This window comes from Chroicocephalus ridibundus, unplaced genomic scaffold (assembly GCF_963924245.1).
Source record: "Chroicocephalus ridibundus unplaced genomic scaffold, bChrRid1.1 SCAFFOLD_26, whole genome shotgun sequence".
NCBI lineage: Eukaryota > Metazoa > Chordata > Aves > Charadriiformes > Laridae > Chroicocephalus > Chroicocephalus ridibundus.
In genome coordinates this window covers 417,287-433,438 of record NW_026961775.1, presented here as the reverse complement: position 1 = coordinate 433,438, position 16,152 = coordinate 417,287, and the positions used below count along the sequence as shown (strand labels likewise).

The following is a 16,152-nucleotide window of genomic DNA, read 5'->3' as shown; positions in this document are numbered from 1 at the left end:
TGGCCACTGTTGCCCCCTCCATGGCCACCACCAACCCCCCAGTGGCCACCGCTGACCTCTCCATGGCCACCACTGCCTGTCCAGCAGCTACACCGACCCCCCATGGCCACAACCACCTCGCTGGGGGCTCCACTGACTTCCCGATGGCCACCACTGACCCCCATGACCACCACCGGATGGTGGGTGGGCCACCAAACCCTGCCAGGAGGCCAGCCAGCCGCTTCCCCTCCTCACCGGGGCTATGTCCATGCTACCACCTCCTCTCGGCCACTCCCACCCCGCTTGCGGCCCTTCTGCTTTCACTTTTCATTTCCTTTCCGAGAAATAATGACAAAAATAAGAAAGGAAGTGGTGCCGGGGGGTGGGGGCTGGGCGAGCGCAGAGCGAGGAAGCCCACCGTGAGGAAAACCTCAGCGAGGAAGATCAGAGTGAAGTAGCCCCTGGGCCGGCCACCTCCTGCCCGGTAAGTGGCACCTTCTGGCTCTCACTGCCCCCCCCCCCCCCACCCCGCTGCTGCTGCTGCTGCTGCTCTCCAAATCCGGCTTTCTTAGCCCAAAAGGGCCCTGAATCGCTGCTTCTCAGCCCAAAACCTCCTTAAATCAATGCTTCTGAGCCCAAAAGCTCCTCAAATTGCTCTTTCTCAGCCCCAAAGCTCCCTAAATCCCTGTTTCTCAGCCCAAAAGCTCCCTAAATCGCTGTTTTGGAGCTCCAAAGCTCCCTACATAGCTGTTTCTCAGCCCAAAAGTTCCCTAAATTGCTTTCTCTTAGCCCAAAAGCTTTGTAAATTGGTGTTTCTCAGCCCAAAACCTCCACAGCTGCTCTTTCTGAGCCCCAAAGCTCCCTAAATTGGTGTTTCTCAGCTCCGAAAGCTCCCTAAATCGCTGCTTTGGAGCCCAAAGCTCCCTAAACTGCTGTTTCTGAGCCCAAAAGCTCCCTAAATTGGTGCTTCTGAGCCTCAAATCTGTGTTCCTGAGCCCAAAAGCTCTCTAAATGGCTGTTTCTTAGCCCAAGAGCTCCTTGAGTCACTGTTTCTGAGCTCCAAAGCTCCCCAACTTGCTGTTTCTGAGCCCCAAATACCCCTACATCATTTTTTCTGAGCCGAAAATGTTCCTAAATCAGTGTTTCTCAGCCCAAAAGCTCCATAAATCACTCTCTCTGAGCCCAAAACGATCACTACATTGACATTTCTGAGCCCTGAAGCTCCCTAAATCGCTGGTTCTTGGCCCAAAAGGTCCCTAAATTGCTGTTTCTCAGCCCAAAACCTCCCTAAATCCCTGTTTCTGAGCCCAAAAGCTGCCTACATCATCCCCCCCATCCCCCCCCCAGGTCCCACCTGCCACCATGGACCCTTCCCAGGAACCTGGTGTTGACTTCGCCTCCCCCCGGGGGGACGAGGGGGGACCCCAGGCAGGGGACGACGGTGACGTTGTCCCACCTGTGATGTCACCCCGGGTCCCCCCCGCCATTCCCATGGCGGGACACCAGGATGCAGGTGCCACCCCGGAGGATGTGACGGGCCACCACGCATCCCACCTCAACGATGACACCTGGGGGTTTCTCTGCGACGAACCAGGTAGGGATCCTCATGGGAATCCGGGAAAATCTGTGTAAGTCTGTGTAAATCTGGGAAAATTGAGGAAAATCCACTCTCACATTCTTCTTCATTCTTTTGTAGAGCCAGCAGATCTGCTGGCAGGAGATGAAGCTTCCGGGCAGGATCAGGCCCCTGAAGCCCTCAGCAGACATGAGGTGGGCGTGGCCAGCTCCTCCAGAACTCGTAATTTGGGGTTTTTTTTTAATTTTTGGGAGCAAAAATGTCCAATTTTGGGGTCTGAGCAACTTCTTGTTTCCGGCCTGGCTGCCGACTGGCTTCGCTTCCCACTCCGGGTTTTGTCTGGATTCATTGTTATGCAAAAATGAAAGGGAATGCAACTTGTAGGTCGAGAGAAAAAAATGAAGTGAAAAGTGAGAGAAATTCAAGAAAACAAAATGACGTGGCAGAAATCACTGCACCAGGTCCTCAGTTAAAAAAAACAAACAACCTAAATCCCCCCCAGATTCCTCATATTTTTACATTCTTGTTGTAGAGAACGAGGGGAGGTGGAGCAGATCGTTGGCCAAGTTGGAGTCCTCCACCTGGTCCTCCAATGGGGAGGTCAATTTTAAAAAAGAGGGCCCAATTTCAGCCAAAAGTTGGGGTTATTAAGCCAAGCATGTATATGAATGTGAGTTTTGGGACCTGCTGGGGAATCTTTGGGTTGGTCAGGCATCTCTGAGGGCTTGGCCTTGCCAAAGCGGTCACACATTGGCCAGGTTCTGGGCTTGAAGGAGTCGTAGCCCCAGCCACGGCCACGGTGTGCTCTGAGGTGGCTCCAATGTTCCTCCCAAAGCTCTTGTGATGAGCAGGGACTCCGTTCTTCTCCTTCCCAGGCCCCCGCAGTCCCATCAGGAGATGAGATTGAGCTCCAGCAGATCCCAGATCACCACCACACCTCGGTGGAGATGGAGAACTACCAGAATGCCGGTGTCCATCCAAAGGGAGCATTGGGAATGCGAGAGCAACTCCGGAGTCCAGTGAGTCCACGGTGGCTTTTGAAGCTCATGGCCAAAGTTCTTGGAGGACAAGGGTTGAGTTGTCCATGCCAGGACAGCATCATTGGCCTGGATTTTGGAGCTCAATGTTCTACAAGTGCTACAGGCAGAAGAAGCCCCTGCCCGGCTCTTTGTCTCCCCAGTCTTTTGAGCTCTCAGCTTTTGAACTTCATTTTTTTTGTTGTTCCTTCAACTCTTCCCATTTTTCTTTTCTCCAGGGGAAGGTCCCAGGTCACGTCAGGAGAGCGGAGATGACAACGCAGGGGAACCTCAACCGCCCAGGTACCACTGAGGGTGTTTCCTTAGTTACGTCCTGTTCTCTTGAGGACAAACTAGGTGCCGAGTTGTGTCAGGAGCGGCCCTGGGTGATAAGAGCTGGTTGGGAGGTGGAAGCTCTTGGTGACACCGCACCCAAAAGCCTCCTGGGCTTCTCTTGGGAGCTGTTGAGGGAAGAGGATGGGGAAGAAGATGTAATGAGCCACCCTCACCCTGCCAGCCTCTCTGCCCATCCCTGTCCTCTACAGGGCTGTGCCCGAGTGCTGGTGGAGATTAGGAGGACGGTGAAGACCTCACTCCTAGAGTGGCTTGGAGTTCTTCTTCCAAGAAGACCATGCCCAAGCTGCGAGGAGCCCCACTCTCCCTGGCACACCCCAGTTTCTACCTTTCCTTGGCTTGCCACCTTCTTTGGAGGTGTTAATCGATGCTTTCTCCTCACTTGCAGATATCCAGGAGATCAGAGAAGGCCCAGGACCTTCCAGCAGGTTTGTTGCAGAGAGGGATGTCATCACTGAAGGTTTTGAGGTTGGATCTGGACTGCTAGAGGTCCAGCAGCTCCCCAGGGGAAGGAGGAGATACAGCTTGGGCATCATTAGGTCCCTTTTCCCCTCAAATCCCACCTGTTGGTCAGTGTAGGGGGACACCCACGGTGTCTTTCCACATCCTCTTCCTGCAGAGGAAGACCTCAGAGTAACCAAGCGTTCTTCAACAGGGCAGGAGGTGACGACGCAGGGGACGCGCAACCTCCAAGAATGCCAACCAGGAGCCAGCTGAAGTGGACGTGAGTGGTGGGGCAGGTGAAGACGGGGAAGGGGGATGGTGGTGGGAGGACGCGGTGGAGACCCACCACCTCTTTTCCAACAGCTGCGAGCCCAACCCTTATCTCTTTGGTGGACATCACCCCCCACAAGACATGATGACCCTGGAGTTTGTTGCTGTGCTGGCAGAACATTCCAAACTCGATGAACGATCCAAGATCTGCGTTGTCTTCTACAAACAGCCCGGCCACTGCGAAGAATTCGCCAACATGGAGAAAAGGTGAAAAAAAAAAAAAAATGGTTGAATTTCCAATGAGGAGGTGCTTCCACCATGGTTCTCCTGCAGGAGATCCAGCTCTGGGCTGAAGGACCTTGCTTGCAGGTTCCTACAGAGGGTGGAGGTGAACTCCCAAATGGAGATGGAGGTGCCATTTTTGTTGGGGCCAGGAACTTTCAGCCCCGTGCGAGAATCTGACCTGGGCTGGTTGATTTAATTAGTCCGCTGGCTGATGAACCAGGCTGTGGGTTTCTCTCTGACCTTTCAAAGACCAACAATGTCTTGTTGGATGGGCCAAAACTTGAATGTTGGCTTGACCACTGACCATCAAAACTTGACCGTTGGCCATCAAGGTCAACCCCAAGCCAACAAGCTCCTTCTCTTCCTCTTCCAGAGAGAAAGTGATCGTGGGCAGCGCCAGGATCCCCCTTTCTCGCCTGCAACAAGGCCTCATCTTTTATAAATACGCCCTCATTAACACCTACAGCCAAGAGAGAGAGTGTGAATTAGAGCACATTTCTCTGGAGAACTCCGACATCCCGGAGACCTTCAAGTACAGAAACACTCAATTCTATCGTGTGGTGAATGTACCCAAAACGGAGATCAAAGCGGACGGTAAGCGTTCTTATTTACCCCGAAGTCATGACCAGACGCAATAGTGATGGCCATCATTGATGAGGTCCCCTCTCAGTCTTCTCTTCTCCAGGCTAAGCAGACCCAGGTCTCTCAGCCTTTCCTCATAAGAGCTGTGCTAGTCCCTTGATCATCTTTGTAGTTCTCTGCTGGACTCTCTACAGTAGTTCCCTGTCCTTCTTGAACTGGATGGCCCAGAACTGGACACGCTACTCAGGATGTGGCCTCACCAGGGCAGAGTAGAGGGGGAGGATGACCTCCCTCAACCTGCTGGCCATGCTCTTTTTGATGCATCCCAGCAAACCATTGGTCTTCTTGGCCGCAAGGGCACATTTCTGCCTCATGGTCAACTTGTTGTCCCCCAGGACTCCCAGGTCCTTCTCTGCAGAGCTGCTTTCCAGCAGGTCAACCCCCAACCTGTAACAGTGCATGGGGTTATTCCTCCCCAGGTGTAGGACCCTTTTTTGAATTTCATGAGGTTCTTCTCTTCCCACCTCTCTAGCTTGTCCAGGTCTTGCTGAATGGTGGAACAACCTTCTGCTGTGTCACTGACTTTCGTTCCCAAACTCTTCCTTTTTCCCCCCGCCGTAGGAACGTGGACCTTCTTTGAACAGGTTGAATGCAGTTTCCCCAACAGCAGCAGCAACACCTGGAAAACCTTGTCCCACCCATTTTCCGGGAAGAAGGTGCCCAGGTGCAAGATGCAGATGGAGTACCTGGAATGCAATTTCTTTGGTTCCGCCACCTCCTGGAATTCCGTGGACGATATAGAGAGAAAACTGGACAGGTACAAGGAGAGCACCAACATCTCTGTTGGGGATGCCGAGAAAGGAGAATACTTTCAGATACCCTGTACTTCGGATGTGGAAGCGGTAAGCATCCACCAAAACCTCTTGAGCTGGCAAAATGATGTCCCTCATTTTGGGCGATGGCTTCTTGGGGTGAAGCTGAGAGCGTTCCCATGCCCAGTGTATTTAGAACCTAGGACCTTCCTGGATGGAAGTGTGGAACCAGGAATAAATAAGTTCTCCCTAGGGAGGTGCCCCACAAGGTGCCCCATGGCAGCAGCATCTTCCACCTCCCTGGACCAGGCTGTTCTTGGAGAAAATACACCTCTTGTCCAGGCCGGTGAAAGACCTTCTCCTTGTTCTTGTTGTCCAGGTGGGAGACAATATCAGAGCCTTCATAAAAGACATCATTGAGCGCCTGAAGACTGAGAAACGGAAACTTCTGAAGCTCCTGTTTGCCTTTCACATCTCGATTCGCTACAACATTTCCCTCAGCCAGAAGTCCATCGCCAAGGTTGAGAAGCACCTTGAGGACATCAAGTTCTTTGAAAAAAAATACAAAAAACTAAGAGGAAAAAGGTAATTTCTATTTGTCAACCTGCTTGCTCAGAGCAATGGCGCCTTTGGAGGTCCAAGGCTCAGCTCAGTTGTCCCCACATATCACTTTGGGTGCCATGTGCCACCCTGAGGGGTCTTTGAGGATGCATAAACCTGGGGTAGTGGCTTCCAGCCTGGTGGAGTCCATCTTGGGGACCCTGGGCACATCAAAGAGCATCCGTTATCTCTGATACCGATAGTCCCCTGGAGGTGTCTCAATCCGAGCTCTTTTCAGGCAGGATGGATCCTATCATCAGTTGTAGGAAAAGACTCCATCTCATGTTGGCACATATCTCCCACTGGCATCCCAGAGCTTGGTTATGTGAAGTTTGACTTTTTTGGACTTTTTTTTGCAGCAAATACTTCCTGACTCTGAAGAAAGTGTGTCTCATGAACACTGATGGCACCTTGTGGATCTGGCTGGTCCCGCTGCTCTACGCGATCAAGGAGACGGAGAAGGACCCCTTTGTCCCATGTGAACCTCCTCCAGAAGTCTTCAAAAAGCTGTGGAATGATGAAGACAAGCAAAGGTGGGTCTGAAAGGCCAAGATAGCATCAGGGTAACAAACTGTCCTGCTCTTCAAAACACTTTTCATTCCTTCTGTTTGGTGGCATCTCAAGGAGCTGCCCCTTCTCCTTGGCATGCTGTGTCCCCTGCCCTGGGGGGCGTGGGTGGTCCTCAGGGGCAGGATGTAACCAGGTGCCGTGTGGTCTCATCCAGAGAGCTGGATGGGAGAAGTTCTGAGGAGAGAATGGGTTGGAAGGGACCTTCAAAGATCATCCAGTCCAACCCCTCTGCCATGGGCAGGGACACTTTCCAGTAGATCATGTTACTCAAAGCCCCATCCAACCTGTCCTTGACCACTGCCATCGATGGGGAATATGTCCCTGTCCACAGCAGGGATGATCCTTGAAGGTCCTTCCCAACCCAAACCCAACCCAACCCATTCTATGATCTTCCAGTAGATCAGGTTGCTCAAAACCCTGTCCAACTTGACCTTGAACTCTTCCAAGGATGGGGAAAACATCCCTGTCCGTGGCAGGGAGGTTGGACTAGACGATCTTTGAAGGGGGATTGGACTAGGCAGTCTGTGAAGGCCACTTCCAACCCAACCCATTCTAGGATCTTCCACTAGATCACGTCCCTCAAAACCCCATCTGACCTGACCTTGAACACTTCCAATGATGAGGCACAGACAGCCTCTCTGGGCAGCCCATTCCAGTGTCTCACCACCCTCATCATGCAACTTTTCTTCCTGAAGTCTGATCCAAAACCTCCCTCTTTTAGTTTAAAACTGTTGCCCTGGCCCAGGTGCAGGACCTCGCACTTGGCCTTGTTAAACTTCATGAGGTTGGCTCGGCTTCACTCTTCCAGCCTGTCAAGGTCAAGCCAAACCCTGATTTTTGTCTTCATGACCTTAAAGCAGACGAATTTCCAAAAAAAATCCTGCTTTGATGTGTAGAGTCACTCACTGACAAACACCAGCTCCTCCTTCCAGCCCCCAGCCACCCTGACTGTAGGTCACCACTGTGTCTACCAGTCATGGGGCCATCTCAAACACCACCAACATGCCTCCTGGTCCTTCAAAGTCCACCTGATGTTCTTGACCTGCTTTCCTAGGAAAGTCCTGAGGATGATAGACACTCACAAGACCTTGATTAAAAGATGTTCTCCACTGGCAAAGAAGGTGATGGAGATGGTGGCCATGAGGAACTTCACCAGGGACCCTTTGCCTGCCATTCGCCTTCCACCCCAGCTGCTCTTGCAGACCTTGTACGAGCGCATCCTGGACTTCAGTGCAGACTTGTCCCAAGTGCCTGTAAGGACAACTGACTGGTGGAAGACCTTCTGCTCTGCAGGGAGTGGTGGGGCTGTTTAAACGTGGGTTAGAAGGTGTCCTTGATTCCTACAGAGATTTTCAGCAGGACTGAAGGACTTAAGCGTAGAAATCCTGTTGACCAGAGAAAAAAAATCCCTTTAATCTTGCCAGCAAACTTCACACTTGAGTGTTTTAGTGGTGAAGCTCCTCAGGTGTGGGAGCAGAAGCCTTCTTACTTTTGTCCTTAATGTGTTTCTGTCCTCTTTTTCAGGAAGAGTCTTTGAACGTGGCTTTGGAAAGTGTCACCACTGGAATGGTCTCCTGGTTCAAAGACTTGTGAGTGGGGGCTTTGTGAGAGGACAGGTGTTGTGACACCTCTGGAAAAGGTCTGGGGAGAGGTGGATAGAGCCCTGGCTGAGCAGAAAAAGGGTGGATGCCACAATTTGCCCATTAATTTTTGATGTCTTTAACCCCACCGTGGCTGGAGAGCATGGAGACTCACAAGGGTGGTGTCCTATGTACCTGCCCAAGTCTCCCAGCTGCAGATGGTGGCTGTGGTCAGGTAGTGACTGGAAAAGCAACTGCAAGTGTTTGGTCCTTTCCCGCATCCATAGGTGCCCGTTGGGGTCTTCAAAGCAGCCACTGAAGACCACAAATGAGGACGAGATCTTGCAGTGCCTGAATTTCGTGTACGTCTTGCTGAAGCGTTTCTTGGTGGAACCAACGAAATCAGTGTCATTCAGCTCCATGATGATAATGCTGCAGCTACTGGGGATGTTTGTGAGCAAAGAGGATTTGCTCCAAGCCAACAAGGTGAGAACAAGCTCTGTGGCTTCTGCCACGAGGGCTTGGCCTCCTGTTTGTAGGCTAGGAGAGCCCAGAGCTTCTGGCTCACTCTTTTCTTCGGTTTCTCAAGGAATTCCAGCAGTTTACTTCACCGGGAATGTTTCAAGATTTTTCACGTTTCACCATGCCATGGCTCGAGAGATGCTTTCACAAGGCACCCACAGAGAAGAAATCCTTCCTGAAGAAAGTTGAGGTGAGTGATGAGACCCAGAGACCAATGTGAGCCACCACCCTTGGGTGATCTGGGTGTTCCTCAAGGTCAGCTGGTGGGTTTGACTCTTCCTCTGTTAGATGTGGCAGCAGCTGCTTTCAGTTGAGATCCTCTGCACAGAGTGGACCAAGGAGTGGCGGAGCTTGATCTGCAACATGTTTGAGAATTGGCTGAAGAAAGTGAGTCATGGAGACCCTCCAGTTGGTGGGGGATGATGCTCCTGGTCTTTGCCACCCTGGGTTTTGCCTCAGTCACCATTTTGGTGTTGGAACTCGAGCAGACTGGTAAGGAACCAGAAAGCAGCTGCCTCTTCAGCTTTTCCTTGCCGTAGGTTAATGACAAACACCTCATGGACTTCTGTGAGGCTTTCCTGATGATGGAGAAGAACTACCATGCAGAGCTGGAGAGCTGCTTTACAAATTACATCATCCAGTGGATCAGAGCCCTTGATAAAAGCAAGGTAGGAGAGCCACCACCCCTCCTTGGGTTGCTGGAGGTTTCTATGTCCCGCTTTGCCAACTCTTCTAATCCTGTTGGAGCAGCAGGGATCCCTCTAAAAAGTCTCTTCCAACCTAGTTGATTTTATGATTCATCCTCCTGACATCCCCTGCCTTACATATTCCCCCTCTGGAGGCACCTCATTAGCTGTCTGCAGAGATAACTAAGCAGCAGCACTTCAACCATTGACTGGGGAAAACAAAAACGCAACTTAAGAGCAAATTTTCTGCAGCCCTTGTTGGCCCCCACTCTGTGCCATCATAACTTTTTTATAAGCCCAATCCCGGCACCCAGAACGGGACCCATCCAACCCATCCCTGGAGGTGTTCAAGGCCAGGTTGGACGGGGCTTTGAGCAACCTGTCTAGTGGGAGGTGTCCATGCCCAGGGCATGGGGGGTTGGGACTGGGTGATCTTTAAGATCCCTTCCAACCCAAACTATTCTGTGATTCTGAGATTTAAATTGGTGTGGGTGAATTTTGTGCTCACAGGTTTTGCTGAGCAACTGCTTCCCGGCAACGTGTGTCTCTGCTCAGGAAACTCCAAGGAGGAGTGAAAACCTCCTGGGTTGGGGAAGTTCTGTGATGCAGGGAAGGGTTTTTTGGAAACAGTCATGAGTGCACAAAGCCCCTAAAGAGGAGAAATTTCTCATCCTTCTAGGAATCCATTCTAAAATCCAGGATACATGTGTTCCTCAAGATGAGCAAACCATCTGCAGTGACAGTGCTTTCCGTTCTTGTGGAGAAAATGTGTTGGGAGGTGAATAGGCTGGGAAGCATCAAAACCTTTGATGAGAGCACTGGCCCCGTTCTTGCAAACCTGCTCAGCACTCCCGTGGTCTGCGATCTCATTTCTGCTGTCCGTGAGTATCCCCTGAGGGCTTTTCTTGGGAGAAGCTCTAGAGTTGTAAGTGAAGATAGATGGGAAGACCAGGTCTTTTCACAGGGACCTTCCGATCTTGTTGACAACAAAAAATGAGATGGGGGGGGGGGAAGCATAATCTTCCATGCTAGAAAAAATGGAGATTCATTCCAGGAATAGAGAAACGTCTTGATTTCTTTATCCCATTGCAATGCTGCTTCATTGCATGTTCAACAAAGTTGTTGAGTTGTTGAGAGGAAGGACATTATGGATCCAGAGCATGTCCAGAGCAAAGACGGTTAAGCGTTAGGACAAGAGTGAGGTGGTGGCATCACCGCGCTTGGAGGGTTTCCATGGTTAGACAAAGCCAGTATTGGCCCTTCTTTGATTGGGAGATGGTTTTGCATCCAACTGTTTCTCGTTGTGGTTCAGAATGTGTCGCTATTTCTTGAAGTGAGGAGACGAAGAGCAGGTTTGTGCTGTGAGTTTTGTAAAAGGACTGGAAAGTGCATTTCTGTACAACTCTCCATCATTAAGTTTGTTTTTTTAGGGAAGCCTAAAACTCCAATAGTTTAAAATACGACAGGAAAGGCGTTACAGCTTGATCAAGTGGATTTATTTAAGAACAAATAAAAGTAGGAAATGATGACTTCTGATCTCTGGAACATATTTAGTGAAAATTAGATACTTTCTGTCTGCATATGCTTGCTCTATTTCTTGGGTTAATTTCTCGGCCCTTCACCCCCTTCCAGCTTCAGATTTGGATGTATCTCTTGCAGGCTTCATTTTTATCATCAATTCATCAAACTTTTAGAAAGCTTCCTATTTTGGGGTATTCCTAAAGAATAATGGGAGGTGAATTCTAGCAAACAGTGTAGTACGAGCTAGCTGGGTTGGGTCTTTAGGTTTGGGGGTTTTTAATAGGAAAGGAAATTTGAAGTTTAATTTCAGATGATACAAAAATCTGAAAGCGAAAATAATGATTTGGAATTTTTAAACTTTTGAAAAGTGTTTTATATTTTCCTTCTCGATTCTTCTCATTGGTATAGTCAACAATTCTTTTACTTCTTATTTTTTCCTGCTCTCATTTTTAAAAATTACCAGATTTCTAACTTTTCCAGAGGTGGATGTTTTTCCCTGCTACAACTTCCTGGCACCATTAAAAAGACCCTGGGCTTGGTGTCTCCACAGCTGCCCTTCCCATAGTAGCTGCTGGCTGTGGTGGGATTGTCCCTTCACCTCCCCTTGGCCAGAACAAAGCCACCCAGCACCCTCTCCTGTCACCCAGGCCCTCTTGAAAGCCCTCCACATCCACCCGAACTGGCTGCCCAACCTCAGGTGCAATCTCCTAGGAGGCCCATGGTTTCCTAGGTGGCCCCCATGGTTTCCTAGGTGGCCTGTGGTTTCCTACGTGGTCCCCACAGTTTGTTTCAGGCATAGGGAGATACCTGGAATTCCCAAAGGAAATCTGGGATTTCACCAAGGTGCTGGTTTTGATGGTTGAGCTAGAAGGCAACCAGACATCTGTCCTGCACACTGGTGGGTTGATGGAGCCCTGCAAACTGGAAGCTGCTGGCTCTTCCTGAGGGTCTGGCTTCAAAAGAAATAGAGGAGAGAAATTGCTGTCTGTCTTTCACCAAACTTCATTTATTTTACAGAAGAATCGAAGCGCAAGTTTCCAGTTCAGCTCAGTGACAGTGCGCAAGACCTCCTTTCCCAGGTGTACAAGCTCTCCAGCTTCGTGGGACACTGCGTTCTCTCTGGAGATGTTCCCTGCAGTATCCTCTCTAACATCTTAGAGTATGGGGAGCAGTTTAAGAAGATCCTGTGCATCTGTGGTAAGTTTGGGGTTTCGGAGTTTCACGTTTTCATAGTTATGTGGCCAACAGGAGATAAATCTACTGGATAAAATGCAAAAAAACCCTGAAAATTATCCGCAATGGGAGTCCAAAAAACAAAAGCAAAAATGCAATAGTTGGTCACCGAGGGGATTTTAAGCAATTTCAGAAGCAGGAAGGGGTGAAAACGCTGGGATATTATTTTAATGCAGTTAAAGTTTTGGGGTGTTTGTGGAATTTATTTCAAGGATCGCGGTGGTGCAGCTTCCTGGTTACAGGCCTTGCCTTCAGGCCCATGGCAAACTCCATCTCCATTCGATTCAAACCCAGAGGAAAAGGGGGCAAGTCCTCCAAACTGTGTTCCGAGAATACGCTTTATCGATATTTTTGGCACTTTTGGAGGCAGATCCTCCAAATTCTGCTCCAAGAATAAACTTTATTGATATTTTTGGTGTTTTGCGGGGCAAGTCCTCCAAATTCCGCTCCGAGAATAGACTTTATTGATATTTCTGGTGGTTTTGGCAACACGGCATTGGGAAAAGGTTGCAGGCTTTCTGCAAACTGAAACACACTTTTTTTTTTTTTTTTTGATGGCAGAAGTTCTGTTCCTTTCAGCTCTTCTCTTTCTAAGAGGTTCTCCTTCATGTCTGGGTCTTTTTTTTTTCCAGATTCCTCTTTCTCCCAGTGTATAACAAAAGTGCTGGAGGTCAGGAAGCAGGAGTTTGAGCAACTGGAAGAGCTGAAGAAGCAAAGGTGCTCCTTTCTCCGCCTGTGCCGTGCCATAGAGGACATGATAAAAGGTACCGGTTGGGTTAATGGAGCTCCTTCTGTGGCTGCTGAGTGGGGAGATGTCTCCTAAAATACAGAGTCTCACAGTGGGTGGGAGAAAAACACGATGAGGGAACCTGTTGACATCAGGTGGAGAGACAAGCGATGTGATTTCCTTCTTGTTCCCACCTGGTTTTTAGTGGATAGAAGTACCGTGGAGAAAAGCATCATGGACAACGAGAGTTTTAAAGATCAGATGTCAGTGAAGAAGTTCTCCATCGATGGCATGAGTCAAATGGAACCGCATGTCCTCGACATTTATAGCAACATGATGCAAAAACTTGACATCGTGGAGAAAAGCCAATGTTTCCGTAGGCTGTGGAAGATGAGAGCAGAGCAAACCAAAGCCACCACACCTGAAGATCACATTTTCTCCATAGAAGATGTTCAAGAAAAAATTTATAAGCCAGCCATTGCTGACCTTCAGAAAACCTACCTGTCCCTCAAAGACTTCTCCATCACCCTCGGCACTGTGGAGAGCTCGTTCAAGAACCTGCTGGGAAAGAAGGATCAACTCCTGGAGGAGTTTAAAATCCTGGAGGACAGTGAAGGGCCAAGGAATGGAAAAGCTGGCTGGATGGCAGATGCGGTGGAGAGGATTGAAAACTACCTGACCCTCTCAAAAGTGGTCAACACTGCCAAGATGATCGATGATCTGCAGCAGATGCTTCGGCTGGAGGGCGATTTCCGGATTCTCAGCGACCTGACGAAATACGTACGTAGGAGACACATGGCCATCTGTATTGGTTGAAAATCCAGGTAGACAGGTCCATGTGGTAGTTTATAATGAAGTCCTATGAGGTGTGATTCCTTCCCCTTCAATTAAACTTGAGGGATCAGCTGAAGGAATTCCAGTTGCCTCTTCCTACTCATCCTGGAGGCCCATGGGGACGAATTTAAGAGCAGACTTAAGAGCAGTTTGAGGCCAAGATCTCATCTTACCCAGGGAGGAGGAGGCAGAACTGAGCTTCTTCTCTTCCCAACAGACACATACTGATTTTTATTATTTTTTTTTTCCAGGAAGAGCAGGAATTCAAGAATAAGCGCCTCGATTTTATGACCCAAGACTTGATGAAGGTGAAAAACAGTTTGAGTGAAATTCCCCAGGGAGTCTTGGACTTTTTGAGGGTACTTCTGGACTGTGCAAGGAAAGGTTTTACCTCCTGGATCAAGACCATAATAAAAGGTGGGCTGGAAGGAAGGAAGTCATCAGATATAGCAGCAGAGGGAGACCACTTAGTCTGCCCCATGTCCAGCACAGCGTTACATGAACAAGAGGAGAGAAACTCCTCAACTTTTTCTCTTATTTGTCTTTTTTCATTATTTCCCACCCTCAAGACAAGACGGAAATCCCCGTATTTGTGGATCTGGCATCGATTTCTGCTGGTGAAAACGACATGGATATCGACAGAGTGAGGTTCTTCCGTGATGCCATGGCTGCTTCTGCCCCCATTGTGTTAGACCTTAGTCCCACAGCCGGGTTCAAGGAATTCTCTGAAGCTCTGTCTTTCATCAGAGAAGCCATCGTGAAAGACAAGAATCTTCCCAAGAAGCTGGTGAGTCCTCAAGTCCCGTGTCCAAAAGTCACTTGCATGCTTGCTGTCTGGCCGAATTGCTCACATGTAGGTGTCTGACGCCAGTTAAGATGGTTTCCCCAGGACATCCATGTGGGCCTGGCAGGACCTGGGCAAAGGCTGTGCTCTTTTTGGAGTGGAAACCTGGTGGAACATGTCAAATAACCTTCCACGTGTGTGTGGGCAACCAGAGAGGAGCCAGTAGGTGTTGTGAAGAGGAGGAGATGAGTTCAGGAGTCTACAATTTAGGATCACGGAATAGTTGAGGTTGGAAGGGACTTCTGGAGATTGTCATGTCTAAATGGGGTCAGGTAGGGCAGGTAGCTCATGGCCGTGTCCAATTGGGTTTTGAGCATCTCCAAGGCTGGAAGACTCCAGAACCTGTTTCAGAATTTGATAGAAAAACTTTGCTTTAAGAGAATCCCTGGTGTTGGTGCCCCAGGCTGTAGCTGAGCCTTACGCTCTGCTCCCCACCAAAACCAGAGCAACGAGCAAGAGCTTCACCACATGCCAATGCTCTGGGGTGTTAGAGAGGTCCAGCTCTGGGTCTGTGTCTCCTCAGAAGCCATGGGAAACTCTATCCTCAGAAGAAATGTTAATAGAAACCCCACCTGCATGAAATTTGGGGTGGGAGGGTGGTGCTCAGCATCCTTCCATCTGGTTACAGGATTTTCCTTTGGTTCTTCTTTCACAGAAAGATTCCTGTGACAATCGAGAATGGATACAGATGGTTCATGACTCTCATGGCTCTGTGGAGCGTTCTTCGATCTCTCAAGCCAGAAGCATCAACAACAATGGGATTTTTACCATCTCAGCACCTCTGAAATTCAAGGTAAAGGGTCTCCAAGAGGCTTTCTTGTCCAGTTGTATTTTTTTTAGTGCCACTGGGGGAAAAGATCTTTCTTGAAATCAATTTCCGATGAGCATGCCAGATTGCCACTAGATCTCCAGTTGGGTTTGCAACTAGTACCACCGATTTTGTGCTGAATCTCGAGTATTTTCAGTGGAAAACGGACTTTTCTTTTCTCCAAAGGACGTGGTACAACACATGTAAAGCCCTGATGTGCAGCCTTTCAACTCAAAGCTATGTGAAAGGCCATGTGGGGATGTTGGTTGTCTTCTCTGCTTTCCAGGCTACTCTCGAAGACTGTGTCTCATTGCGACTGCTGAATGACAGCGAGGAGAGCACATCTCCAGCAGACCAGAAGGACAAGAAATACAGTTTGTCTCAGCTGACGGAGCTCCAGAACAAGCTTATGTTGATTGCCACCAAGGTTGAGCAGGGCAGAGAGGAGGCAAACCGTTTCCTGGAGGTAAGACACAGCATAGCATCATCATCTGCCTGAGAAGCAGCTTGGGATTTTGCTGGAATTCTTTCCAGGAGACACATCCATGACCTACAGTTCTGGCCTTTCAGGAGCAGAGGCATTGTTCTAGGATGATGCCCACTTCCCAAGCTGCAGGGGTGGGATTTGCTTGCCTAAGCATTGTTCTTCACTTGTGGTGCCCAACAGACCATCCAAGATCTTTGTACTTCATTATGGAGGGACTCATAGAATGGTTTGGGTTGGAAAGGACCTTAAAGATCATCTAGTTCCAACCCCCTGCCATGGGCAGGGACACCTTCCACCAGTTCAGGTTGCTCAAAGCCCCATCCAAACTGGCCTTGAACACTTCCAGGGATGGGGCATCAAGATCTCTCTCCACCTTTCTTATAAGCCCCCTTTATATATGAGATGGTCACTGCCCTCGTATA

The 16,152-nt window shown here is 49.4% G+C and overlaps 1 protein-coding gene across 8 annotated transcripts in view; it reads left to right on the top strand.

Moving 5' to 3' along the window:
• Positions 1 to 325: 325 nt before the first annotated feature.
• LOC134509688 (E3 ubiquitin-protein ligase rnf213-alpha-like) overlaps positions 326 to 16,152 on the top strand; it is a 43,583-nt gene continuing 27,756 nt past the window's right edge. For all 8 annotated transcript variants that reach the window (XM_063322269.1, XM_063322270.1, XM_063322268.1 and 5 more), the window contains exons 1-26: positions 326 to 463; positions 1,327 to 1,573; positions 1,676 to 1,749; positions 2,431 to 2,574; positions 2,811 to 2,874; positions 3,314 to 3,353; positions 3,581 to 3,649; positions 3,733 to 3,906; positions 4,298 to 4,518; positions 5,128 to 5,408; positions 5,698 to 5,903; positions 6,278 to 6,451; positions 7,543 to 7,741; positions 8,013 to 8,077; positions 8,356 to 8,554; positions 8,658 to 8,780; positions 8,879 to 8,977; positions 9,130 to 9,258; positions 9,956 to 10,157; positions 11,815 to 11,994; positions 12,663 to 12,794; positions 12,963 to 13,537; positions 13,843 to 14,008; positions 14,161 to 14,378; positions 15,091 to 15,228; positions 15,530 to 15,709. In XM_063322269.1, the coding sequence (XP_063178339.1) occupies positions 1,342 to 1,573; positions 1,676 to 1,749; positions 2,431 to 2,574; positions 2,811 to 2,874; positions 3,314 to 3,353; positions 3,581 to 3,649; positions 3,733 to 3,906; positions 4,298 to 4,518; positions 5,128 to 5,408; positions 5,698 to 5,903; positions 6,278 to 6,451; positions 7,543 to 7,741; positions 8,013 to 8,077; positions 8,356 to 8,554; positions 8,658 to 8,780; positions 8,879 to 8,977; positions 9,130 to 9,258; positions 9,956 to 10,157; positions 11,815 to 11,994; positions 12,663 to 12,794; positions 12,963 to 13,537; positions 13,843 to 14,008; positions 14,161 to 14,378; positions 15,091 to 15,228; positions 15,530 to 15,709 (4,284 nt within the window). In that variant the 5' untranslated portion in view covers positions 326 to 463; positions 1,327 to 1,341. The remainder of the gene's footprint in view (positions 464 to 1,326; positions 1,574 to 1,675; positions 1,750 to 2,430; positions 2,575 to 2,810; positions 2,875 to 3,313; positions 3,354 to 3,580; positions 3,650 to 3,732; positions 3,907 to 4,297; positions 4,519 to 5,127; positions 5,409 to 5,697; positions 5,904 to 6,277; positions 6,452 to 7,542; positions 7,742 to 8,012; positions 8,078 to 8,355; positions 8,555 to 8,657; positions 8,781 to 8,878; positions 8,978 to 9,129; positions 9,259 to 9,955; positions 10,158 to 11,814; positions 11,995 to 12,662; positions 12,795 to 12,962; positions 13,538 to 13,842; positions 14,009 to 14,160; positions 14,379 to 15,090; positions 15,229 to 15,529; positions 15,710 to 16,152) is intronic.